At 44.6% G+C, this 27,780-nt stretch overlaps 1 protein-coding gene across 1 annotated transcript; it reads right to left on the bottom strand.

The window, feature by feature from the left end:
• Positions 1–5,172: 5,172 nt before the first annotated feature.
• Positions 5,173–6,691, bottom strand: LOC100147731 (O-methyltransferase BX7). Its single transcript, NM_001127247.2, has 2 exons — positions 5,802–6,691; positions 5,173–5,703 (listed from the first exon to the last, which is right to left on the bottom strand). Exons 1-2 carry the CDS (start codon positions 6,663–6,665, stop codon positions 5,392–5,394), a joined length of 1,176 nt encoding a protein of 391 aa, NP_001120719.2. The 5' UTR covers positions 6,666–6,691; the 3' UTR covers positions 5,173–5,391.
• Positions 6,692–27,780: the final 21,089 nt, after the last annotated feature.

Here is a 27,780-nt window from a genome sequence, read left to right as displayed (position 1 = left end):
CGCATAGAGCAAGGTATTAGGCATCATAGGCATAAGACTGGTCTGCTCAAATCTTTGCAAGGTGCTGCCTTAGCCAAAGCACACGGTGTTTAGGCTCCATCTTCACAAAGCCATCACCTTGCCTTTTGTTGTCCAATAGGTAGGTAAGGCAAGTCATCAACTCCTCATCAGTGAAACCTGGAATACTCATGCAAATTTGATATAGATCAGGGTGGACATCTGTGGTCTGGACTACAACAGGTGCTTGGACAGCTTCAGCCAATTTGTTCACAGCTCCAGTAAGCCCTGTCATAATCCCCAACTCTTCATCACTGAGTCTCCTTTTCTTTGCATATGATCCATAGGAACTACCAGCAACATCACCACTATGAGAAGGGCTGGCACCAGCAGAACCAGAAGCAGTAGTACCAACAGGACATGGTTCTTCAGATGCACCAGCACCTTCAGTGACATCCGAGATGGTGCCAAGGGGCTCATTTGAGGCCATGGCATACTTGCCAGTAGCCTGCCCAGCTCCAAATATAATTTGCATCTGCACATAGTTTTCAATTGCCACATTGAGGAATTCAGCATCCTTTGGGTTGTCTTTTGTATGGCCCAGCAGATGTTCATCATCAAGGACGATTGTGAATGTATTCTCATCCCAATGAGCACCGCTTAGGTCCTTGAGCCTACAAACCCTGATCCATTTTGACGCCACTTCCTCAAATGATTGTAGACCTGGGTTCCTGTGACTTCTTGGCCACTGAATTCAGTCAGTGCCTTGGCACAGAGTTGACATGGACCTCCTTGAACCCTTTATCCGTTTTTACTCCTTGCCCAACCAAGTCTGCAAACTTCCTCAAGATAAAGCCTGACATCACAGGGGTCCAGCGCATGGCAGTCCTTGAGTTACTACCAGCAGCAACTTGCTCAACTTCCATAGTCTATATAAAATTGAAGTCAAAAGAAGAGGTAATGAAATGGCATCATAGCATAGGACCAGTTTTCTCAGCATATAAAAAATAATTAAGCTTCAAAGCAGAAAGTAAGGCTGATAACAAAAAACATCACTGCAGATCACAATTTCTCTCAGCATATAAAAATAATTAAGTTCCACAAAAAACATCACTGCAGATCACAATTTCTCTCAGCATATAAAAATAATTAAGTTCCACAAAAAACATCACTGCAGATCACAATTTCTCTCAGCATATAAAAATAATTAAGTTCCAAACATCACTGTAGAGTACAATGTTTCTCAGATTGTAAGGCTGAAAACAAAAAACATCACTGCAGATTACAATGTTTCTTAGAAGAAAACCACAAAGAAATTACACACGGCTAGACCCCCTATGCTGCCACATTTGAGTTGATATAGCATCTCTTTGTTGGGTCCAAGTTTGGTTATCATGAACTGCATCAATGGCACCTTCCACATTGGCAATGTTTGGAGCCCAAGTGTTTTCCGAAGGAAAATGTGAATCCAGCCCATATCTAAGAATCCAGTTGTGAAGGATGGTGCATGCTAACACAAGCTTAACTTGTGTCGGATATGGATGAAAAGGCTTGTTGTATAGAATCTTGAATCTATTCTTCAAGGCACCGAAAGCTCTCTCAATTGTTACTCGGAGGGAAGAATGCCTTAAATTGAAGAGTTCTCTTGGATTGAGTGGATGATTTCCTCCACCAAATTCTCTTAGATGATATCTTGTGCTATGGTAAGGAGGTAGAAATCCAGGTCTAACAGCATAACCAGCGTCAACTAAATAGAATTTTCCTAGTTCAAAGAATTCTAGTTAGTTTGATTGTGAAGTAATTTAAAATCATATTCAAACATGTCATGGAATTACCTGGTGGCACAATGAGGCCATCAGATCTTTCCAATGCATCTGATAGAATCAAGGCATCATGAGCTGAACCTTCCCAGCCAGCAAGAACATAGGTAAATCTCAAATCAAAATCAACAGCTGCTAGAACATTTTGTGTCGTTGTGTGCTTTCTACCCATGAAGGCTGCTCTCATTGAACTAGGAACCCTAGCCAATACATGTGTGCCATCAATGGCACCAACGCAATCCTAAATGTTAAAGTTAAAATTATTAAAACAAAGACAATACTAACAGATTTCAATTAAATGGTTAATGTGCAATCCTAAGTGGAATGGAAAGTACCTTGAAGTACGGGTACCATCTTCTACTAACATGAATTTTGGGATGGACAGAGGTGGAAGGAGGGGTGATCATCTCAGTGCGTAGCTCACCAATTGCACTTAACACCTCGTGAAAATATCTACTAATAGTCTCAGTAGATCTTCGGAAGGTGAATTTGAGAACTCTAAACCTTTGATTATGACCAACAACATGTAGAAACCTTGCAACTTGTTCTTCTACAGAACTGTGAATATTATCCCTTAGCAAGTGTCGAGACCGAAACAAAGCACAAAGCTCAAAGAAAGGGACCTTAGACATTCTAAGCAGCTCCACACATTGGATATCATCAGATTCATAGATAAATCTAAGATTTGTCTGCCTCTCAATGTCCCTTTGAAACATTGGACCATATGTGACACGAGGATGAAAGAGTCTACGTGTAAGGCATGCAAACAGCCAACAAGATATAGCAACAACCAATGCCGATGCTCTCAACTTCAGCAAATGACGATTTGGACCCAACATATCTGAATAAATAAGATAAGGGAATTGTTGAATGAGAAAAAATTGTACTCTGCTCAGATTAAAAAAACAAGCCAGGGTTGCTACATCTAATGATGTTCCTCCAAACTGGCTTGGTAACATCACTGAAAAATTGTAGTCTGCTCAGATTGAACCAAAAAACATCACTGAGAAATCGTGGTCTGCTCAGATTGAACCAAAAAACATCACTGAAAAATTGTGGTCTGCTCAGATTGAAAAAAAAACATCACTGAGAAATTGTGGTCTGCTCAGATTGAAAAAAAACATCACTGAAAAATTGTAGTCTGCTCAAATGTACAGAAAACATCACTGAAAACTGGTCCTAAGCTCAGACTTAACATAATTTCATCACTGAAAAAATGGTCAGAATATAAAGAAGAGAGTTATGGAGGTAGCAGCATAATATAATGCATTAACTACCTGCATAGTATAAAAAGAAGATAGTTATGGAGGTAGCTGCATAATATAATGCATTAATCCATTAAATTAAACAAGACAAGAGGCTACAGAGAGGGAGAAGAAAGGAGGAACAAAAGGTAAGATTGTTGTAAGGAAAGAGGAAAATAGGAATAGATGAAGGTAAGAGGGGGAGAAGAAAAGAGGAACAACTAGCTACTTAATATAATAGACAGATTATGCTAGTTGCATAATCCATTAAATTAAACAAGACAAGCATGACAAACATGTTAAATTCAGTTAAGTCAATAAATAAACACATCACTGAAAAGTTCAGTTAAGTTAAGTTCAGTTATAATTGAAAAGTTCAGTTATAATTGAACAACATGCTACTTAATATAATATTGAAAAGTTCAGTTAAGTTCAGTTATAATTGAAAAGTTCAGTTATAATTGAACAACATGCTACTTAATATAATTATGAAAAGTTTAGTTAAGTTCAGTTATAATTGAAAAGTTCAGTTATAATTGAACAACATGCTACTTAATATAATATTGAAAAGTTCAGTGAAGTTCAGGTAGTCAAGGATATTGAAAGCACATCACTGAAAACTTCAGTTAAGCACATCAGTAAAAAATTCTATTGATTGCAGATATAAAGAAAGCACATCACTAAAAAGTTCAGTTAAACATGCTTAAATGGCTTTCTTACAGTACTGACAGAGCCTTAAAACATCACTGATGAATCATACATTATCAAAAGGGTATGTTTCATATTTATTCTGTAAACAGATCTAGACAAGAATTTAACGAGGAATACTAATCAGATATACTAATCAAATATATAAACAAAGACAAGAGTTTGGTACTAGACAACAGATCAGCAAGGCAAGTATACTAATCAGATATATAAACAAAGACAAGAACTTTACGACAAACGAGAAGATCACAGATCAGTAATCGAGGGAACTAGGAGGACAAACGAGAAGAGAAGATCTAGATGGGTACTAACCTGAGAAGAGGGAGACGACACAGCTAGGGTTCACTCGCAGCTGAGAACCGATCGAGGTCGTAGGAGAGCGATCTAACCTGAGAAGAGGGAGACCACACGGCTAGGGTTTGCTCGCAGCTGAGAACCGATCGAGGTCGTAGGAGAGCGATCCTTGCGAAGCAGATGAAATCAAATGAGAAGATAAAGCAGATGAAAGTAGATGAGCAGCCAAGAAAGGGGCTTACCTTGCGAAGCAGATGAAAGTAGATCGACAGATCGAGCTCGTCCACGGGCGCGGTGTCGTCACCACGGGTGGAGAGAGATGACGGCGGCGAGCCCGTGAGCACGGCGACTGCGAGTGAACCCGAGAGGCGAGAGCGAGTGAACCCGAGAGGCGAGAGCCGCGGCGGCGGCTGCGAGTGGCGAGAGAACCCGAGAGGAGAGTGGCGAGAGGAGAGAACCCTAGAGCCGCGGCGGCGACTGCGAGTGGTCTGAAGACGAGAGCGAGAGGAGAGTGGCGAGAGGAGAGAACCCTAGAGCCGCGCCGGCTGCGAGGGGTCTGAAGACGAGAGCAAGAGGAGTGGCGAGAGGAGAAAACCCTAGAGCCGCGGCGGCTGCGAGTAGCCAGGCTCACTTGCGAAGCAACTTTTCCGCGTTCGAAATGGGCCTGGTTGTGCGCTCGCTTGAGACAGGCTCGTGCGCTGGGCCACGAAACCAAACATTGAGACGTTGTTTCAAATGGGCCTGGTTGTGCCCTGGGTCAGGCAACCAAACATACCCATAGCAGTGTAAAATTTAGATCTCCTTGCTTGTCACCCTGACAAGAAACCAGACAGGGCACGAGCTGAACGCAGACAGGTTGGCCGCGCGCAGGCAGCTTTTTTTGTTGTTGTTTGCATGTGTTCGCAGGACAGGCTTTACTCAGGCATTGATTGGTTGGCTTGTGCGTCGTCCGTGAGCTGCATGCATCACCCGACCCGAGTCCCGAGGCGAGCAGCGAGCTAGCTACAAACAGATATCATTTATGTTTCCGTCCTCCGAGAGCCAAGCAAAATGTTTCAGCTGGAGTCACACTCACACATGACATGCACGCGGACGCGAGAGAGAGCTGCTGGAATGGAAGCATTCTTTTTGGTTCGTTTTCCATTGCATTATTACACACAGCTGGATACATGGGCTTGATGAAGCCCGGCCGGCCGTGATTTATTTTAGCCCGCCCACAGATGCAACTAGATACCGAAATAAAAAGGGTAAACAACATGATCGATCGATTTATTATGACACAAACACGTACAAACATGCATATATGATCGACTCTCGATCCATGATCATCACGGGAAGACCTCGATGATGGACGGGATGCCTCGGGTGTGCGTGATCTTGTAGTCACGGAACCCAGCCGCCAGGAAGATCCTCCTCCACTCGTGCTCCTCCCGCTCCGCCCCGTTCACGAAGCTCAGTATGTGGAGATCCAACACATACGTCTCCCTGCACGTCTTGTCGTCGTCGTCGTCGTCTGCCCGAGATCCGAGCACCGTGTCTATTATTATCACCTTCCCCCCTGCTTCCTTGCCACCGATCGCTTCCTTGCAGCGCTCCATTATCTTGATGCACTTGTCCTCATCCCAGTCGTGCAGGATCCACTGCAGCATCATATATATATATACAACTGTTTATCAGTATATATTATATGGAGTAATAGTATACACGATGATGTATACATACATACATACACACATACCTTGAGCATGAGTGCGTCAGCCGACGGGATGTGCTCGAACATGTCGCCGCCGTGGAAGGACAGGCCGGCGGTGCCGGCGGGAGCCTCGGCGACGACGTGGGGGAGGTCCATGACGGTGCACCTCTGGATGTGCGGGAAGGCGGCGACGACGGCGGCGGCGGCGGTGCCGCGGCCGCCGCCGACGTCGACGAGCGACTTGATGCCGTCGAACACGTGCGGGCACCGGCGGACCACGGCCTGCATCACGAGCCGGGTGTCGGCGTCCATGCTCTCGTAGAAGCTGGCCCTGTTGGCCGCGTCGTCCTCCACGCACGCCCACATCCCCTGCCGGTGCACCGTCTCGTACAGCGACACGGACGCCGCGCTCTCGTCCTTCATCCACTCGCCCATGCTGAACAGCAGGGAGATGGTGTTGGGGCGGACCAGGTGGGCGATGTTGGGGAGGATGCTCGGGGTAGTAGTGTTCTCCTTCGAGGCGCCGGCGCCGGCGGCGGCGGCGTCGACGCTGCTGCTGCTGCTGCTGACGAGCAGCCGGGACGCCGGGGTGAGCTGGTAAGAGATGGCGGCCGCGTCGTCGGCCTTGGCGGGGTCGTCGTGGCTGACCGCGAAGATGCGCATGGCTGTCAGCGTGCGCATGACCCGTCGGAGGTAGTCGTGGTTGGACGCCGGGATCTCGCTTGCGGCGAGCAGCTCGCCCAGGGTGGCGCTCCCGCCGCAGCGGTCGATGGTGTCGGGGATGCGCAGGTCCAGGGCGCACTTGAGCGCCATGGACTTGACGTAGCCCAGGGCATGGCACCACAGCTGCCGGTGGGCTGCAAGCAGCTCCTCGGTGTCGTCCGTGCCGTGCTGCGCCTGGTGCCCCATGGTTGTCTGAGTATTTGATTGATGACACTCTTCCCATATACATTCAGCATTATATATACACTAGCGTTAGCATAGCAGGGGTACGGTAGGTACGCCAGGAGCGGGAAAAAAGAATTTGCCGCGGTAAATATCGATCCAGGGATGAAACAGAATGGGTTGGTAAAGCATGCATGATGAAGAGCATCTTCTACAGGGGAGGACGGGAGGGAGGTGGCGATCTATTCGATCGGTCCAGGGGTTATTAATTTATTATATATATAATAATGTAATATGCTGAGCGGCCACTTGATCTAGTCCCGACAGCTTGCACATATGCTTGCATCACTGCATATTCAGTGTTGTCAGCTGAGTTCATCAATGATGTCAGCAGAAAAAGCTTCATGTGATAGATATTTTTTTTCCTCTTCTTCTATATATGAGGTGTGTTTATACGCTTGAATAAGAAGAGGTCATAAGCAAAGACGCTCTGAACCTTATCAAGACACGAGGGACTTAAGTCACGACTCGTTCGAGGCCAATCCTGTGTGGTAAACGTAGTCATAGATCGTTTGAGTCCAACCCAAAATAAGCCGCGCATTTCCGACTCGAACGAGGGTGTCTCGGGCGATGCTCTGCAAGGTGCCTGACTCGGCTAACCACTCCTATCACTTTATTTGCATGATAATATATAAAGGAAAGCTGGATTTTTTATTGTTGTCATGGAATATAATCCAGGGACACGATGACATATTTAATTTTTGGCGACGGTTGTGGCGGCGGTAACAGAATGTCAGTGGCGGCGCTGGGGTGGTACAGATACGGAGTTTGACGAGGAGACCAGAGATGTGGCTAACAGTAGACAGACATGAACGGGTACACTTGCGTTGAGTTATCAGAGTTAATGACTTTCTCGGGTCCATATGAACCCTTTATTATTATCTAATTAAAGTTGGACATTTTTTCAATACATCGTGTGGATGGCTCACTACCCTATATATACCACAGATGTGTTTTCTTGAGCCACATCTCTAAGGTCCCGTTTGTTTCCTTTCATTTTGAGGATTTGGAATTTTACTATTGGAATATGTTTTTTTAGAATGTGACATTCCACCACTTTTCAAAGTTACCATATAAGCCTATCTCAAATTCATGGGGTGAGAGATGAAAATTGATTATATAGATTTACATGCTATTTTTCCGATGTACAACTTATAGCACACTCTTCTACTTGCTTCGTTATAACATGAATGTAGTATATAACTATCTCTCATATGATTTAAGATAATATACAAATATATTACATATATAAATATATGAACTTAATTAGTTTTGTCTAAATTATAATTATTAAAATGAAATTCAATTCCAACGAGAAACAAACGGTACCTAATATATTTCTTCTAAGATAGGGTTTTAAGCCAATATATCAGAATATTACAAAAGCATCTACCCGTGTCTCTATTTTAATATTTCTTTTTCGTCTCGCTAATGATGTAGTAGTGTCTCTTTTTGTAAAATGAACATAAAATCCACGGACATGGGACGCTGAGTATTACCAGTTTCCGACGACCTGAACATTAGTGAGGACTAGTCGGTTACCCGTGCATTGCGACGGCTCACAACAATATCCACATAAACTATCCACCAAAAAGATCTCAAGATTTTTTATTGGTTGTCTCCACTCTTCGCATGATATTTTTTATGAACGCAAGACCCTCATCACTCGCCTCCCTCACTTCCAAGGTTTCGTAGAACAGGAGGGGAAGGGAAGAGGCGCGCATACCTGCTCGTTGCCGGAGAAGGACACAACGAAAATCTGAGCATCTGGAGGCGACATAGGTAGTATACTGCTAGATATATAGGGAGAGAGCACGCAAGCGAAGAAAGAAGCCCAGCCGGAGCAGCTCCAAACCAAGAGGCACCCCCACCAGGCGTCAGTCTGAGAAGGGCGAGAGAATGCGAGTGTCTTCCCAGCCCTGGACCCGCCGAAGTGACACAACACCACCACCAACTACATAGCATATGTCGACTGATGCTACGCTACGGGTCTTAGTTGTCCAATATCTCAGACTTGGACTCCTCATCACTAAGATAACCTAAGAGTGGCAGGCGCCACCATGTCCTCCTCGACGGCACGCACGGAGAAAGGCCAGAAGCATGACCGACTTGCCCCGTACCCGCGTCGATGAGCGTCGGTCGACTCGCGGCTGCGACCGTGAGCAGCAGGCTGGGGAGGAAGAACAGCGCGAAGGCCGGGAAGACGAACGGGACGTCCGACAATGGTGAAAACGATGGTACGAGCATGATGTGAAACGTCCTCGTGGACGTGCAATAGCCACTGCGCGATTCGATGTCGGGGCTGGTGTTGTACGAATACGGGGAGGAGACGCCTGCTCCTATGCCCTCTGCCGAGAATGGGGTGGCGCGGAGGTGGAGGCATGAGGGGAGAGAGAAAAGAAGTAGAATGAAGAACGTGGTGGTGGCAACTCAGGCGAGGACTATCATTATCGTGCGGAGGTATAGATGGCCAAATAGGCCGTGTCTGGCGAGTAGGCCCGAGGCACGACCCATTTAATAGTGCCTAGGCCAAACCAAGCACAAGCGTCATGCGGTGCTTGGGTCGTAGCCTCGGTCCGTAGTGCTGGCCCGGTCCGACACGATTATTTTTTATTTTACAAAAAAAATCATATATATATATATATATACATATGTACATTTTATATTCAATATTATAAACACTTGATTATGACGTTCTACTGGTTAGACAACTTCGTCAAGTGTCTTCCACCCTTCTTCCATCACAGGGTGTGGGTTCAAACCCCACCTCCTGCACCGCTTTTTAACATACCCGACCTGATGCACCGCTTTTTAATATTTTACACTGAGTTGATTTCGAAGAAATATAGTGACTTTTTGTAAAAAGATGACGCGGGACGACCGTTGAAACTAGTGCTTTAAGTATAGTAGAGATTTGTTTGTGGACTCCGGCTCATCTGGAAATGATTTCGGCTCTAGCTAGCTCATCTATAGGAGCAGCTCCTCTACATGAGCTAGTGCATTTTTAAAACATATCGTTTGGCAAAACAGACCTCCTATATTTTTTTTGATGTATAAGGCAAATACCCATAATACTCTCGTGCAGCCATTTGTATGAACACATCATCAGTGTACATAGAAATAATACGTAAACAACTCATAGCTATGAAAAATTATAAAAACTGATGACTAAATAGCCTGACTGAGGAGGAGCGACCGCATGAGGCCACGACGGTAGGTGCTGGGCAGGGAGGTAACAACGGGCATGAGTCGACGAAGTCGGGCGTAGGTTAGGCAGATGTGGGGCGGTGGAGGCTGGCGCAGGGGCACGACATCGTGTGCTAGGCAGGGTGGCAACATTGGGCGCAGGTCGGTGGGCACTAGTATACAAAAGGTCTATAGTGGCGGTTGTAAAGCTATTGCACTAGCATTTTTCAAAACCACTAGTACTAGGGCTCAGTAGAAATAATCTTTTTTATAGGCAGGTAACCGAGAACCACTAGTGAAAATCGATTTCCACTCGCGGTCGATGTAATAAAACCGTCAGTAAAAATATTTTCCGAAAAACGTAAAAACGGGTTTTAAAATAGTAAAACATATTTTTATTAGGGGGAGGCCACACTCGCCTATCTCCACACATATGTTGACGTCATAAGTGTAGTATATCAAAACACAATGCTCAAATCGTAAATAAAGAGTAGGATAACTTTATTATAACTCAAATGACATAAGTGTCTTAGTCAATATAATATCATGGTATAGCGCAATTCATGGGAATTCTTCCACAAAAGGATGATTGGGACATCGCTAGATCTAGAAACCATCAATGTATTCAACAAAGTCTTTGTTTTCACATCCTTCTGATCAAAATATCAGCAAGTAGGGTGAAAATGCATAGCAATCAAGGATAGGACAAGGTTTATGTGGTTAGTATTTTAGTTGGTAAAATTTTTATTAACACCATCAATTTACTAAGTATAAGTATTTACCAAACCCGATTAATCATAAGTAGTAATCATCATCTCGAAACCACTTAAGAAAAATACTTAAGTGAACCACTTGATCCAAAAAGGGTCATGATTTAATCTCCATATTTAAGTTAGATTATTATGTGGGTATAGGCCACTCAACCGTGAGCCCTGGCGGACCCAATTGCTATGATTAGGGTGCGTGAGGAAAAAATATAAAAAATAAACAAAAAACAAGGATCAACAAGACTCGAACCTTATTTGCCAAGTTCAAGTATAGTACTTACACCTCTATCCTAACTACTCTTATGTGATCTTAGGGTGTGTTGTGACCCATATGGATCACCTACTAGGTCCACCCCTGCCGTGAGCATGCATGACTGATATATCAGTTTTACACTCTGTAGAGGTGACAACTTTATCCACAAGTCGTGTATCCCTCGTATGCACTTCCTAGATGAATTGGTTGGGGATCCACTATGAGACTTTCATAGAATACACTTAGTGCAAGCAAACATGGGATCCAATTATACCCTTAGTTTCATAATCTAAGTTTGGTTTGAGGAATCATTCCATCCAAAATGAAGTGATGCATCATGGGTCCATTCCTTAAATTTGGTGGGATGAACCCATTCCTCATATTAGTACTGTCACACCCGGTTTTGGAGGCAAAACCGAATGCATAACAAGTCCGAGGGGTGCTAGCGGGGTGGCCCGTGGGAGCTTGGTGTGTGGCTTGGGCCGACGGCGCTAGGCGCACGTAGGTGGCCGAGAGCGCGAGGTGGTCCAAGCAGGCATGTGTGCGTAGGTGGGCCGCGGGCCAGGAAGGGGGAGGGGAGCTGGCTGGGTGGGCCACGGGCGACGAGCTGGGCTGCACAACAGGTCGAGGGAAAGGGGAACTAGGCTTCTTTCTCTTTTTTATTTTCTTTCTTTTTCTCTTTCCTTTAACGATTTTCTTTTTTTAATTTATTTTAGTTTTGAATTCAAAATCAACCACGCTTCATAAGTTTAAGTGGCTGCAAAATCAAAACAAATCAACACACAGAAAGAAATGGATGTTCCAGCATATTGTACAACAATCATCACCCTTTTAGGGCTTTATTTTTTTACACATAACACTTACATATAAAACAAAATACTTCTCCATTATTTAGAAAAAAAGGAAAGGAAAGGCAAGTGAAAGAGAGGGTAACACATGAATTTGATGGATATGGGTGAAGAAATCTTATACCCCAAAAATTAGGATGTTACAAAGACACACATGGGAACCGGTAAAACCTCTTTATCGAGTGATTTAGTCCTGGCACTTGGCAAATAAGCTCCCTTTGCCGAGTGCTAGCCAGAACACTCGACACAGAGACTAGCAATAGGGCCACTGGTGTCCCTTTGCCGAGTGCCAGGCATGCAGACACTCGGCAAAGAATCTCATTTTGCCGAGTGCCAGCCAGTGGCTCTTGGCACAAAGGCTGTCATGGGGCTCTCTGGAGCTTTTTTTGTCGAGCGCGAGGCCAGCAAACACTCGGCAAATGCTCCTGATTTGCCAAGTGTCAGTGAGTAATTAACTCGGCAAAGCCTTCGTCACCGTTACTTGTTGTCATAACAGTGACTTTTCTTTGGCGAGTGCCCGATATAATGCACTGGACAAAGAAACTATTACTGATGTATAGTTTACTGAGTCATATTTATCGAGAGTCGCCCTCGGTAAAAAAATTTGTTAGAGTGTTTTCAAAACAGCTTGTTCCCATAGTGACACAGTGCACAAAGACGCATAGAAACGATGCGATTGGCACATGCAGCAGCAGAGCACAAAGACCAGTTGCCGGCCGCCGGCCGGCCCCAAGATGCTGATTGCTACCTAACCTCTGGGTCCCACCGCATATTTGCTTTATGATGATTGCACCACCATGCATGATTGGTACTAATACAAGGTTGTTGCATATACGCATGGATGGACATGAAAATAATGTGTATATGTATATGGTGGTGTGTGTGCGCGTGGGGTGGAGAGCTAAGTCTCTTATAGATGTTGTCTATAGATATCCGAACAGTAGGAGAGAGAGAGGCCATGTTTTTATGAAGCATTCTCGGTTAAATTGTCTAAAGTTTAGCAATTTATATAGATAAAAATATAATGTTATGACGCCAAATACATATATTATCAAAATATTTTTTATGAAGAATTCAATCGATATATATTTGGCACGATAAATATTTGTATTTTTTAGTATAGATCGGATCAAACTTGATATATTCTAATGTAAAACTATTTGAACATTGTGTTTTTTTAAGACGCAGAGTGTCGTATTTGAGTGGCCCGTGTATCACGAATTCACGATATACGGACACTCCCATCTCCATCATCTGTGGACCATATCCGACAGCCCAACATGGCGTGGCCTGATGTGATGTGTGCAACCCAATCCGCAAATAATACAAAAACAGATGCTTCCTTGGTTCCAAATTAAAAATTCATATTAGATAACCAAATTAAAAATTAATTAGTAAATTTATACAATACATTAAACTTAATGTATGTACCATCTATTTGAATATAGACATAAAAAAATTGAAGAGGTACTAAAAACAATTACTATATATTTTGGGACATAGAGACCGAGAGAATAGTGGTATACATATATTGCCACAATCATGATGCTAGTAGTAGTGCATTACTACTAGCTGGTACTGTAAAAGTGTCCCTACCTCGTTAATGCCTTTTACGGAACTGTTCGATGGAGGGCCTATCAACATAGACCATTCCATCTGATAGAGATTGCTGACCTACCCATGCATCCATCTTTCAAGGTCAAAAAATGATCATAATTTGCAGCGTCTCAGGATCTACTAGTAGTATCTATCTACCATCGATAACAAGTACTACTCTCTCTATTTTCTAAACTATAGGAACGTTTCGGACGATCATTCAGATATATAATTTTTTTGCTATAATGTACTACGCACCATTGAAGATATATACTCTCTTTATTCCAAACTATAAGACATTTTTAGATTTTCTACACGCACTGCTTTTGTTATATATTTAGATATAGTGTACATATCGAAAGCAATATATCTAGGAAAATCAAAAGGCCTTGCAATTTGGAAGGATGAAGTACTCCCGGCCTCTATCCTCAATTATAAGTTAGATTATCCTTTTTTAGAGTTAAAAGCATGCTAAATAATCAAATTTTATACAATAAAATAAAAATATTTATGATATCAACTGAGCATTAAATTCTTTATCAATTATATTATTATTATAGTATTCATATTTAATATTATAGATATTTGTAATTTTCTCTATAATTTTGATTAGATTTCATATACTTTTTAAGATATTCACTTTTGTAGAAAGTGGGAATAATGACTTAATGGGTAGCACATGTCTATGATTAACAGCAACATATATTAGACATGTACAACCTAGAGACCCTGAATTGGTCTTTCAAGTACTACAGATAGCTAATAGACTGCATGACACGACTCTAAGTCTTTGAATCATAAATACAATTAAGAGGCAAAATTACAAATAAAGTTAAGAGACAATATATATAGAGAATCACTAATAATTAGCCTCTTGTATTTTTTTTTAAATAAATCTTATAGAGACTTACCCTGTATGTACATATACGGCTGGCTGTAGCTAGTAAAGTGATAGGGACAGCTCACAGCTGTCATTGCACTACGCTACTTTTAACGAACGAGGTCCCCACTATCCGTAGAGCAAAAATAGAGAGAGAGTTAGATGATGATAGGCACTCATAATGCAGATTTCTATTTTTAGTAATAACTTTGTCGTGTAGATAGTTAGATGATGATTTATACACAATAGAATAGAGAGAGTAAAAATCAAAGAAACAAATTGATGGTAGAATAAACTAAGGGTGTTATGTCCAACCTATATACAAGATTTGTGCAAAATACAAATACTCCCTCCGCCAAAATAGTACGTAGTCGTCTCTAGTTTAAAAACTTAAATCTCCTAAAATACTCGAGAACTAGGAAAAAATTATCTTAATTTCTCCCTCTGTCCTTGAGAATTTCGAAGAATTTACTAGTCCTTAGCATAGAAATTACGGCACCATAAAATTTAACGGGGTGTGTCCAACCATTCCGACTCACTGATTAATTTGTTCTGCATGCATGGTTCACGTGACACCACCACATGTTTGATACTGGGTCGAGATCGGTCGATAGATCGCCGGCACACGGACTGCCGTGGGTGGGTGATGGGTGGGACCACCTCCGACGACGACAGGCCATGTTTTTTTTTGGTGGTGTGGGCCAGATCGGGCAGGCGTGCAATCCGTGTTCGTTTGCCAATTAGCGCACTGTGCAAAAGTTTCGTCGTGTTGTTGTGCGCCAACAACCAATCATGTCGCTGCTGGTTGCATGCATGCGACAATAGCTAGCAGCTGGTCACGTCCGGATGAGGATGTTTCTGCACCACATGCATCATCCATCCTACCGTTGGTTCACAGATTAGCACCACACAGAGTTCACAGGTCCATTCATCCGCATCCACAGCTGGGCCTCGCTGGGCCGTGAGCCAGGCCCAACGCCGCCTCCACAGCCATGCGCTGCGCCCGTAACAATGATCTAAATACAAATACTTGCAACGCTGTCTATGAATGAAATAGATGAAACACCATTGGTTTTGTTAAAAGCTAAAATGGTAATAGAATATTAGTTAAACTTACTTGAAACATCACGTACTATTGTGCTATATAGTTAGACAAATACTTATCATGTTGTCGGTCATATAGATCTAATTAATGTTGCCGATCATACTTTTGACGTCGCCTCTCATGCTTTATCGTGTAGCCTAATCACGTCTTAAATATGAAGCAACTCTTGTGTCCTGTGGTTCAACGCATGTTAACTCTATAGGTATGCCACAAAGATGCTGCCTTTTAAGCTCTCATGCATTTGCTTTGAGTCAATCACTCTATTAAACATGGAGTGCCTGCAACACAATAATGTGGAACATCAATTTCATATGTGTATTATAGGATTTAAGGAAATACACCGTCCATTGATCTTTACAACTACTATTGATTTGGATATGTTGTTCCATGACATCCAATAATATAAACTTCCACATTGCTTGACATTACACCTCTGGCAACTTCCTGTATAAATAAGGGGGTGTTTGGTTTCTAGGGACTAATTTTAGTCCCTCCGTTTTATTCCATTTTAAGTCATATGTGTTAGTCATTGCAAACATATGATGTAATATAGGTTTTCATATGTTTAGCATTGCAGATATGACCATCAACATCATAAGTGTGTTTCTAATCATTGCCACGGTTCTATTTATGCTTCTTAGATCAATCTTGGAACACTTATGAAGCCTGGAGTTTGCGAACAACATGGTAAGCCTCCTCATGGAACTATCATCTATACATATATGTGTTCATAATTAGATAATTTATATGTTGAGAGTATAAGACAAAATACCCAAAATATTTTACCAGACAATATTGCTTCTCGATCAAGTAAATGGATGAACATCCTCGATTCTTGTCCATCGATTGCTTAAGGATCTCTTTGAAATATATATTATTTACCTGTATACGACCACATCACACTAAATCTTTGACAATCTTTCATGCTTTCTTATGAAACATGCATGTATGTGCATGGACCAACTAGTTTTCTTCCACTAGGAAATGAAAATGTTGCTGCAAAATAAAATGTGTGGTAAGGACAAATATGTACTATATTTCAAAAAAACTTAAGCACAAAATAAAATATAAAACAATCTTATATAAAAGTCATGCCACATTGCTCCTTGTGTATTTTGATAGTTCGTATTAACAGTGAACCGACAGTGGTCCAAAGATATGGCAGGAACTCAGTCACCACAAGGCATAGTTACCATTCATGGCCAAGAAAATGATAGAGGTTACCTAACTATGGTATGGTGGCCACTGCCAACGAATGTGTCATTAATCTAGGACATGTAAACCGAAGGTATGATATAAATATTTAAAAATTATAATAAATATATAAAACAAAGATAGAAGAAATCATCACCCATTGCCACAAGCTATTATCATAGACTTGTAATCCTCTTGAGTAGGCGATATAGGAGGAGATACTACATAGCTCATACTATGGCGTACAAAGATCATGATGCCTTAGAGGGGGCATAAGTATGATTTTCTACAAATTCTTGCAAAAAAGAACTCCTAATTGCAAGGACAATTCCACACTAGTGTATAATTTATATATAAGAGTTTTACACCCTAATTTCCAACTCTACACTATTATGGCAATTCTAAGAATGTACATTCTTGAAGTAAACTGTTCAAAAAAATGCAAAAGGTAATGTAAGGGTTAGAGTACTCCTTGATGTTTTCCAAGGTCTTGAATAGTGACGGCAACGGGTGGAGTTCAGATAGGGTAAAAACCGACCATCAACTGTACCGTGGGTATTACTCATGCCCACCTCCCACTATAATCGCGTGGTAAAGTTTTATTTATCTTTTTCTATCTTAATACTAAATTGCTTACGGATACACTGTATTTAAAATACTCGTTTGAACACGGAGAATCCGTAAGCATAGAATACATTCCCTTGTTATGTAAGCCTATATATAGTTATATAGTAAAGATAAACAGCTACTATACGGCTATTCAGCGATTACTCCACTCTTACACAGAAGCGCGTGCGACGGCCTCTTGTCCTGCGGCCGACGAACACCTAATTTTTAGCAAGTTCTATATTTAAAAGTTGTCAAATAACCGAGTGACATCAGACCATCTTTATATTTTTTGTTAAAATCAACGACTATAGTTTTGTGATTAATAAATAAAAAAATCATAAACTTCACCGCCTACTTTAAACTAAAAGATCTACCTTGGTCCAGTCTCTCTTGCACCGAAGCCCATGAACTGAACAGCCCCTATATTAGTGCTCGATTCAGAGATAACGTGGGCTCGGATCAAATGGGCCTATGCACTGAGCATGGTTCATCCATCCGTTACAGTTTGAGCTTTTTTTTTATCCAGTGCTTGTTCTTGAAAATAGTTTTCTTCTCTACATGTGTGTATGTGTAGCGACAGAGCTAACGACAGGCACCTGTACCGCAATGGCCAGCAGTCCAAAATGATTTCATTCAAAGCCGGATCCTGCCATTTCTGGCAGCCCTTTAGTTATTGCCTGCAACGAGACAAATACGAATTTGTTTCATATTGATAACAACGTACTGTATATGAATATGCTGACAGTATTGGCAGGGAGCAAAACCATAATAACCTACTACTATTCGAGAACTTGAAGTTGAGAACGACCTTTTGTAAACAGGGAACATAGAGTTTGACAGAAACTCAAAAGAATTGGAAGTGCTATTGGCCTTTTCTGAATTTTGGTTTCTTCTCAGCTATACGTACGTACTCTGCTGATTGAGGTGGATGCACTGTGAATACCGAATTTATGCAGAGCGAATCTAACACATGTGGTCTTGGTCCACATTTCCGGTTAATGAGTAGCCATCAAGGTGTGAACTAATAAGTACTCGCTTGCTTAGACTGTGGTGGAACTTGTCCACACAGGTTAAAGTTTTAAATGTATCTGTGCAGGTTCTTGCATTGCATTGTTCATGTATTTTTCTTATTTTTGTTTTAGGTGCTAATAGGAATAAAGTGTTTGTGTGTGTGTTGTCAGCATTGTGTTTATAACGGCGTTCACAAAATAACCAGTTACCTGAGTGGTTTCCTTTAATGATGAAATGGACATATTTGTAGTTCATTTTGCCCCTCTACTACTTTGATTTGGTTCAATTTACCTTTTTAACAACTTCTTCTTTTCTTATCTCTTTATGTACAAACTGAGTTTTCAATTTATATTTTACTAGTTAGTAGCTAATAACATAATTTAGCCCAGAAAAATACATTATATTTTTTATAATTATTTGGTAGGTTAGAGATCAGATAAGATATTAATTTTAATTGTAAAAATATAAATATAAAATAGTAATGAAAAATTCTTAACATATTTTTATAACATAAATTATGATATCTTTAATAATCTATGAACTTAAAATTCAACTCTTAAATGGCGAAAAAAGAGAAATATTATTAGGAAAGATTTGTTTTTTTAATTTCCCCATATATAAGTTGAATTATAAATTCATACTTTCTGAGGTTAACAAAACTGATCCAGAAACTCGGTTGTGCATGCCCTAAAGATCTTCGTGTGAAGAGGTCGCTACCCGCACTGGAATCACAGTTGGCAAGTGACTCCTCGACCCCTAGCTTACTCTGACGACTGAATTTCCCAGAATTGAGAGTTTATATAGTTTCAAATTCTGTTGGAGCCGAATTTTAGCCCAAAATCGCTCTATTCCCGATTTCATTGAAAGGGTAAGGCGCATGACAACACACAAATTAACCGGATCTCCATACATACGTAGAGTTACATGGGCTGTAAACCATTACAAAATCTATTCTTTCCTCACAATTCTTTGAGATAAGATAACTTATAAAACACGAGAAGAGAAATTGACCGCCTGTGCCTGTATGAAAGCACATTTGCAGGACATAGTTTAATTTGTCATAGAATTGATCGCCTGGAGGAGGAGGCTTCGGCGAAGCTCAGTTTGAAGGCGACTCGTTTGGAACGGCAACTACTCAGACACATCAGCTCTGACGGCGATGTCTCCAGCTGCGTCCTGCGTTGCATCCATGGAGTGTTACAATATTAAGGACACTAAGACCGACCAGCCACTGCGCTTGCGCAGCTAAATTAGATGCTAGTGAGTGTTTGCAATCTAACCACCACCATCGGCCAACGTGTGATGGTTGGTCGTTTCTGGTCGTTGTAGCTAGCAAGAAATTATTCAAGTATTATCTGTGTAGCCATGAAGCACTTTGGTGATTTCAGAGTGCGCCTTTGTGCATGGTTTCGGTTGTTTGGGCCAGTTTACACTGGCTTCGTTTATAGCTTCAACTGTTATATACTGGCTTTTCTAACTATGAGCCCCTTTGGCGGTTCATCTGAAAACAGTTCCCGGCTCTGGCTTCTCTGGCTCTTTGGCTTCTCTAAAGGAGCCAAAGCCGTTTTATAATTTGTTTAACAAAATAGTTTCTCTTGTATTTATTTCGAATGATGTATTAGGTTAATAAAGGAGGAGCAGGTAGAAGTCACGTTTTTGGTGCTCTGGCTCCCAACACAAAAACGGCTCTAGCTCCTCGAGGGCTCTCGATGAGAAGCCGTTTTTTACCCTTTTAGTAGTATTTCACGATGAGCCCAAGCTAGAGCCGTCTAAAGAGTCATACCAAAGAGACCCTAAAAACAGTTCCAGCTTTGGCTCCTTGGCTTCTCTAGAAGAGGCGGATCCGTTTTGCAATTCGTTTGGCAAAACAGTTTCTCGTGTTTATTTCAAAGGGTGTGTGAGTAAAATGTAGAAGGAGCCACAAGAAGCCACATTTTTTGTGCTCTGGCTCCCAACAGAAAAACGACCCTAGCTCTTAGAGGACTCTCAACGAGAAACCATTTTTTTATCATTTGGTAGGGCTTCACAATGAACCAGAGCTAGAGTCGTCCAAAGAGGCATGCCAAATGAGCCCTATATATAGTTTTTACTATTCATCTAATACATGCTATGTGTAGATACATAATTGTTAATATATACCTAGAATAGCCAAAAATATTTACATTTGTTTTTTTTTCTGCAAAAAAATTAGTGCTGACTACTGTTGTAGACAGGCACTCATATATATGCACATACACTCACATTAATCTACTCATTTTTGTTGCAGCTTTTCTTGATCCAAGATACACATTATCTATGTATACAAATATTATTGTTAAGGAGATATTTGGTGAGGATAGGGGCTAGTTAGTTTGGGCACCTATATTAACTCTTATGTTCATGTGTTGTTTGAAGAATACAAAAATATGTATGCTCCAACTGAAGTAACTGATCCTAGTGAAGCAAAGGGTGGTAGAGGAGGCAAACCTAGAGAAGTAATCGCTAAGAGGATGAAGATGACCAACTATTCTAGTAGCACAACCAAGTCAGAACTTGAAAAGTATCTCACTGAAGAGACCGAACACACTGATATAAAGATTGACATACTTTTTTGGTGGAAGGTCGATGCACATAGTTTTCCTATTTTGGCTCACATGCCCCATAATGTGCTTTCTATTCCTATCTCAACAGTGGTTGCAGAATCCGTTTTTTGCATGAGTGGACGGATCTCAAATGACTTTCGTACATCGCTAACTTCTTTCATGCTGGAGGCACTTGTATGTACCCAAGACTGGTTGAGAAGGACTACTTCAATCAACATCTAAGAGAATATGGAGGAATTAGCCATGATTGAAGTAGCTATAGTCAATATTCCTTAACCATTGAAGTGCATTCCTTGTAATTGTTATATTAGCTGCATCTTAACTAGTTGAATTCATTTTATAATAGATCGAATTGAAGAATTTGGTGGGAAAGGAAAAGAGAAAGAAAATCCTACAACTTCCAAGTCTCAAGCAACACTAAGCATCAGAAGATGTCGTCCCTCTAGATCTGATGAAAGCCCTGCTACTTAAGGTTTGTGTAGTCTATTTATGGTAGAGTTCAAAGCAGCATGAACTAAGTCCTTATCTTAGCACATCAATATTTCTCCTTTTCTCACTGTCATCCACACCTAAACATGTGAAATGCTTGTCTGATGTTGATATTATCCTTTGAGGAGTTGGTGGATTTGTTTCAGTTTTTTGATGCTTTATACAGAATTAACTCTTTTGTAGTTGCATTGCACTTTCGCATGCTATTTGCTATTCAAAATTAACTCTTTTTCATTGCACTTGAAGCGACATGTTTCCATAGTATTGCTTCATTTCATTTTCAGACGACAGGTGTTGGTGCAAGATCTTTTGCATTGCTCTTTTTGCATAGCATTATTTTTTTTGCATTGCACTTGGGCGACAAGATTTCATTTTTGCCGCTAACAACAACACTCATATTGTTGTCTGCAATTGTTTACCGTATCTTTTTACATGCACAAATTTTGTATGCTATGGAAGATTGGAGGCTGGAGCTTACAAGATCACAAGAAGCCAAAGTTATTGCTATTATGGTCAATGGGACTCTGCCAGTGTGCCACTGTGAAGCAGATTGTTGTTAGTGTTGAGGGTTGAGACCTTAAACTTGAGACTATGAGTCTTTGATTTGCGAATTTGTGAGCATGTTTGTTAACATTATGTGATTCTGTATTTTGGATTATGTGATCTAATATGTGATTGGTGATGGGTTGTTGATTTGCTGATGTTGTTTCTTGGATTTTTTGTTGTGTAGCACTATAAATGCCTGCCTGCCTTGCTGTGTTGCATGTTGGTTCTTGGATTTTTTGGCATGTGCCTGGATACACTAGTCGCTGGCACGCCTGCTGCTTGGGTGCCTGTGGCCCGGCCTACTATGCTGCGACTGCAAAAATATTAGATATATCTTTAGTACCTGAACCTAAACCCGATATTTCGGGTACTCAAAAATTCAGGTTCAACTGTTGAATACCCAAAAAAATTAAACCCAAACAACCGAATCGAAATTTCAAGTATACCTGAATGTACAGTCCTACTAATCCTGGTAAAGAACATTAGGGATGCTATGAAGTAAACTTTTAGGTATTTGCAGGGTATGCTTGATGCTTACTTGCAGTTTTGCAGAACCAGAGAAGGACTTATAGCTCTGTTGATTCAGATTATGCTGTTCATCAAGACAAGAGAAGGTCATTGACAGGTTATGCTTTCATAGTTAGATGATGTGCAGTCAGTTGGAGGGCTTGTCTATAGCCTACAATTGCTTTACTGTAGTCTATGATGCTTGCAAAGAAGCTGTCTGTTTGCTGGTTGAAAGGTTTGTACACTGACTTTTCTGGAGATACATCTTGCATTAATTTATTCTGTGACAGTCGAAGTGCTATCCACCTTACAAAAGATCAAATGTTTCATGAGAGAACAAAGCACATTGATTCAAATACCATTATGTTCGTGAAGTTATTGCAGAGGGCAGATTAAAGGTATGCAATATTAGTACTCATGATAATTCAACAGATATGATGAATACGCATGTTCATGTTGCTAAGTTTGAGCTTTGCTCAAGCTTAGTTGGTATTACCATGTAACCCTAGTGGTTGTTTTGGCGTCGACAGCTGTTTCTTTGATTTGTTTTCAGGAAGATGTTTACATGTTACATACTACAAGATGGAATTAGTCTCAAGGTGCAGATTTGTTGAATTGTGATTCAAATTCTATGAGGCGGCCAAGATAGGAGCAAAGCAGAGGCCTGTCGGCGAGAGGCTTGGTATGAATTAGGGTTTGCTATACCTATATAATCCTCTTGTAAGCCGTCGGGAAAGATAAGACATTTTGTAAACATTCCACAAAAATAGTGAAAGTTGTTGGCTGGCCAGGGAGCGTGGTTTTTCCCTTCACTTTGGAGGGTTTTCCACGATAAAAATCTCGTGTCTATTAGATTGGTTTTGATCTTCTTTGCTATGTTTATTCTTGTCGAACTCTAACAAAGAGCATGTAACAATATAGTACAACTACGAAACGATCCGTTTTGTTTTATTTAAATATTTATGGCCATATGTACATGGAATCCATCTTCTTGTTAAATCTGTTTGCTGATTATAATTACTCAAAACAAGGTGTCATGTCTTGACCTCCTCATGCCCCCCACCCAGCAACCAGGCACCCACCCAAAAGAAAAAGGCTTGAGTTATATTGCATTAATTTATTTTGTGACAGTCGAAGTGCTATCCACCTGTCGGCATTTCGGACCCGGGGGGTCCGTAGGCCAACCAGTAAATTTGTCGCTGCGTGCCCCTGCCCAGATGGGTTGGCACGAGATGGAACACAAGGGGAAAACGCGGCTCGTATTAATTATCTCGCCCCAGGGGGGTGTGCTCGTAGTAGGGGTTACAAGCGTTCGCGAGAGAGATAGGGAGTGAGCCTGTTCGTTAGCCCGTCCTTCCCCTGCGCGACCCTCCCGTAGGAAGGCCCTGGACCTCCCTTTTATAGATGCAAGAAGAGGGTCCAGGTGTACAATGGGGGGTGTAGCTTATGCGCTAACGTGTCTAGCAGAGAGGTGCCTGAGCCCTGTGTACATGCCAACGTGGCTGTCGGAGAGGTGCTAGAGCCCTGTGTACGCGATAATGTGGCTGTCGGAGAAGTGCCTGAGCCCTGTAGAAGCATAGCTGGCGGTGCTGCTGGGATCCTGCTGACGTCTCCTTGCTTCTGTAGGGGGCTGAGAACCACCGTCGTCACGGACGCACGCGAGAAGCCATCATTACCTTTTACCGGGACGAGCCAGATGGGACGCCGGTCTTGTTCCCTCGTAGCCTGAGCTAGCTAGAGGTAGGATGATGATGTATCCCCTGTGGCGCGGTCGGTCCGAGCCCAAGGTCGGGCGAGGCGGAGACTTCTCCTGAGGCCGAGGCCGGGGTCGGGCGAGGGCGCAATTCCTCCCGAGGCCGAGGCTGAGGCCGAGTCTTGGGGTCGGGCGAGGCGGAGACCTCCTCCCGAGGCCGAGGCCTGAGGTCGGGCGAGGCGGAGCTTCCTGTTGCGCCCGAGGCTGAACTTGCTGCTATCAGCCTTGCCCGGGTGGCTGGCACAGCAGTCGGAGCGGGGTGAGCGGCGCTGTTTTCCTGTCAGATCGGTCAGTGAAAAGGGCGAAGTGACTGCGGTCACTTCGACCTTGCCGACTGAGGCGCGCGTGTCAGGATAAGGTGTCAGGCGATCCTCGCACTGAATGCGCCTGCGATACGGTCGGTTGGTGAGGCGATTTGGCCAAGGTTGCTTCTCGACGAAGCCTGCCCGAGCTGGGCCTCGGGCGAGCCGAGGGTGCGCCCACTGCCTGAGGAGGCCCTCGGGCAAGGCGTGAATTCGTCTGGGACTACTGTTCCTGCCCAAGGCCGGGCTCGGGCGAAGCGAGATTGCGTCCCTTGGTAGACGAGGCCTTGACCTGAACCGTGCCCATTAGTCTTTGCAGTTTTTGATGAGGGTGGTTACCAGCCGTGTTTATGAGTGTTGGGGGTACCCCTAATTACGGTACCCGACAGTAGCCCCCGAGCCTCAAAGGGAGTGTTGGTACTCGCTTGGAGGCTTTGCTGCACTTTTTTGCGAGGGGACCGGCCTTTGTCGGTTATTCTTTGTTCCGGCGCGCACCCGCCGGGTGTAGCCCCCGAGGCCTCGGAGGAGTGGTTTGACTCCTCTGAGGTCTTAATGCTTTTCGTGATGCTTCGGCCGGCCTGGTTGTTCCCTCATGCGGCCTGGCCGTAGCCCGGGTGCATGGTCAGGTTCCAAGTTTTTAGGCTGGTTTGTTGACGCTGTCAACGGTTTGGCTGTAGCCGAGTTGCGAGAGCAGCCCCCGAGCCTCTGCACAGAGTGAGAGGACGATCAAGGACTGTCTCGACTTTTATTATACGCCCCTTCGTCGCCTTTACGCAAGGAGGAAGGGGGGAAAGCGCCATGTTGCCCTCGGAGGGCGCCGAACATGGTGTCTCCAGTGAGTTGCTAACGGGTGATCCGAGTGGACGACCGTGCCCCGTTTGATAAGGGTCGGCTAGTGGCCCAGAGGCGCGCTCCAAAAGTACATGCAGGTGATTTGCCGGATCCGGACCCGTTCGATAGGGTTCGAGGGCTCGATGCCTCCCTCTAGTGGGATTCCGTTACAAAATCGCTCCTGCTGGTCTCAGAAATGTCCTAGGGTACCTCGGGAGCGTAGCCCGAGCCTCGGCCATGTAACAGACGTACCCAGAGTCATCCCTCACTCTGCGTGTTCTGGGGTGGCTGTCGAACCCTTCCGAGGGGCCAGCCTTCGAACCCCTAATCAGTAATGGGCGCGGAGCCCGAGTGCTCTAGGGCGGCTGTCGAACCCTTCCGAGGGGCCAGCCTTCGAACCCCTGATCAGTAATAGGCTTGGAGCCCGAGTGCTCTGGGGCGGCTGTCGAACCCTTCCGAGGGGCCAGCCTTCGAACCCCTGATCAGTAGGAGGGCTCGGGGGCCCGTTTCCTTCGCTGAGAAGGATCCTTTCCGAAATATCCCCTTTCCCGGTCCCTGTAGTAAGAGAGAGAAAGAGGAAGAGGAAAGGATATGAATTTAAATGGCGTGGCACACCTTTTTTAATGCGGTCATCATGGCAGAGGTGAAACGACGCCCGCTTCGCCTGCCAAAGGTGTCGCTTGCCCTGCCAAGGAGTTAATGCGACGGGACAGGCGATTCGCGGGGCGGCCTTTGCGCGTGCACGAGCCGTTCGAGGAATGGAACATGGGCGCGTCGTCTTCATGCCGTGGGAGAGGGCTCTCCTGTCACTTCAGGATGGGACACGAGCCTGCAGGCGATTTGACCGCTGCCTCCGCCCGTCTGCTGCTGTAATTACTGCCGGTCCGCTTTTGGCCATATCGACCGCCGCGCCTCCCCCTGCGGCTGACTGGCCCATGATCGTTGTGCTCGATTGGCACTGTTGGGTCATGCGCAGAGCTGCCTCAAGTCGCGGCACTGGTTCCGCAGTCGAGAAGACGCGACACTAGCGCGAGTGGCGGTGCAGTTTCCTTGCACGCAGTAACCGTTGCGCCGGTTGCATGACATGCGGGCCCGGGCCTTCACGCTGACCCACCGGATGCGATGAAGCCGAAGGGGTGCACAACCGTGGTGCAGTTGCATGCCTCCTGCATGGCGGTCCGCCCTTTCGCCCGCTGGTTTCGGCGAGAATGGGGGAACGCTTATAACCGCGGGGCGGTTACCTGCTTCGCGTGCAGTGGTTTGGCTTCTTCCGTTTCTGGTCAGCCCGCACGATGTGTGGGACCCAGCCCCCGTGCCGGAGGGTGGGAACCCTGGAGCTCGTCGGTGGAGACTTTGCTCGTGACGCTTGGAATGCGAGTGGGGAGAGCCGCCTTTAAAAAGGGATCGATCCCCCGGGCAGTGGACATGCCTCCGCACTCCCCTCATGCATTGCGCCCTTCCACCTTCCGAGTCCCCGGATGGGGTGCACCCGTGTTGCCTTCGTCTCGCTGCCGTTGGAGGAGCGCGACCCCGCGGGGGTTGGCGCTCTTCAGACATCGCTCGGCTTCAAGGATTTTCATCACGCAGCCCGGCTGCAGTCTCCCGTCGGCGGTCACCCAGGATGATGACCGTAGGCCTCATGGTGGGGACAAGCAAGCCGGGCTGCGGCCTCTACCCCGCCCTCAGCTTCAAGGATGTTCATCATCCTCGCTGTGGCGGAGGGCGAGCTGAGCCGGGGTCCTACCTCCCGCATGGGTCGGCAAGCCGCCTCTTTCTTTAGCATTAAGGGGAGAGGGTGCTCACCGGCCTTGCAGAGGGGGCGAACTTCGACAACGCGGGACCGGTCGGCCGCAAGCGTCGTTAGCTGCAGTGTGCCTGGCTCGCTGGCTCAGCTGGCTCTGGCGCGGCCTCTGATGCGGCCTCCTGCCGCTTGGTCCGGGCGTGGCTGTCCGTCCACCGCATGGGCGACTGTTGCGCCGTGCGCACCGGGGGATCGTCCAAGATGTCGTACGCCGCATGGGCGGCGTTCGTGTTCTTGGATTGTCTTGTCCTCAATCTGGCATGACGCCTCCGCGTGGAGGTCGGTGCCTGCCCGTCTGCGAGGACTTGAGTGGGGATCTGCCAGTGGATGGGGCGGCCGCCATTCGTCGGCGTGGCGCTGGCGCGCGGGTGGCCGTTGTCGTCGATGCTGAGGTGGTGGTTGCCAGAGCAGGTTTCTCCGCCGACGAGACCGTCGGTGCCACCTGCGGTCGGACCTCCGGCTCTTTGGCTTTGATGGCTTGTCCTCGCCCCTCGTGTGGGGACGTGGGTGAGGGCCTTTCAGCAGCATTGTTTGCCCTGAGGCCATCGCTGCGGCTGTCTTGCCGCCCGAGACGGAGGTTGTTGCCGCGCTGTTGGTGCAGTGGTCGTCGACGAGCCACCCAGGGTTTGTTGTACCGCAGGCCCTCTGGTGTGGAGGTTGTTCATGCCCGCGGGAGTGGAACCGGAGTCCCGTTTGTAATGGCACCCTGGGTATGGGTGTTTGTTCATTGTGGCCGCGGAGGCCTGAACATTTGGGCATTTGAGCGTAATGTCGTGTTTCTTCCTCATTTCGAGTACTAGGACTTGCCTGTCGGCTAGC

Source organism: Zea mays, chromosome 4, assembly GCF_902167145.1.
Source record: "Zea mays cultivar B73 chromosome 4, Zm-B73-REFERENCE-NAM-5.0, whole genome shotgun sequence".
In the NCBI taxonomy this organism is placed as follows: Eukaryota; Viridiplantae; Streptophyta; class Magnoliopsida; order Poales; family Poaceae; genus Zea; species Zea mays.
Note: the sequence above shows the minus strand (reverse complement) of the source record. Positions and strands in the feature narration are given on the sequence as shown.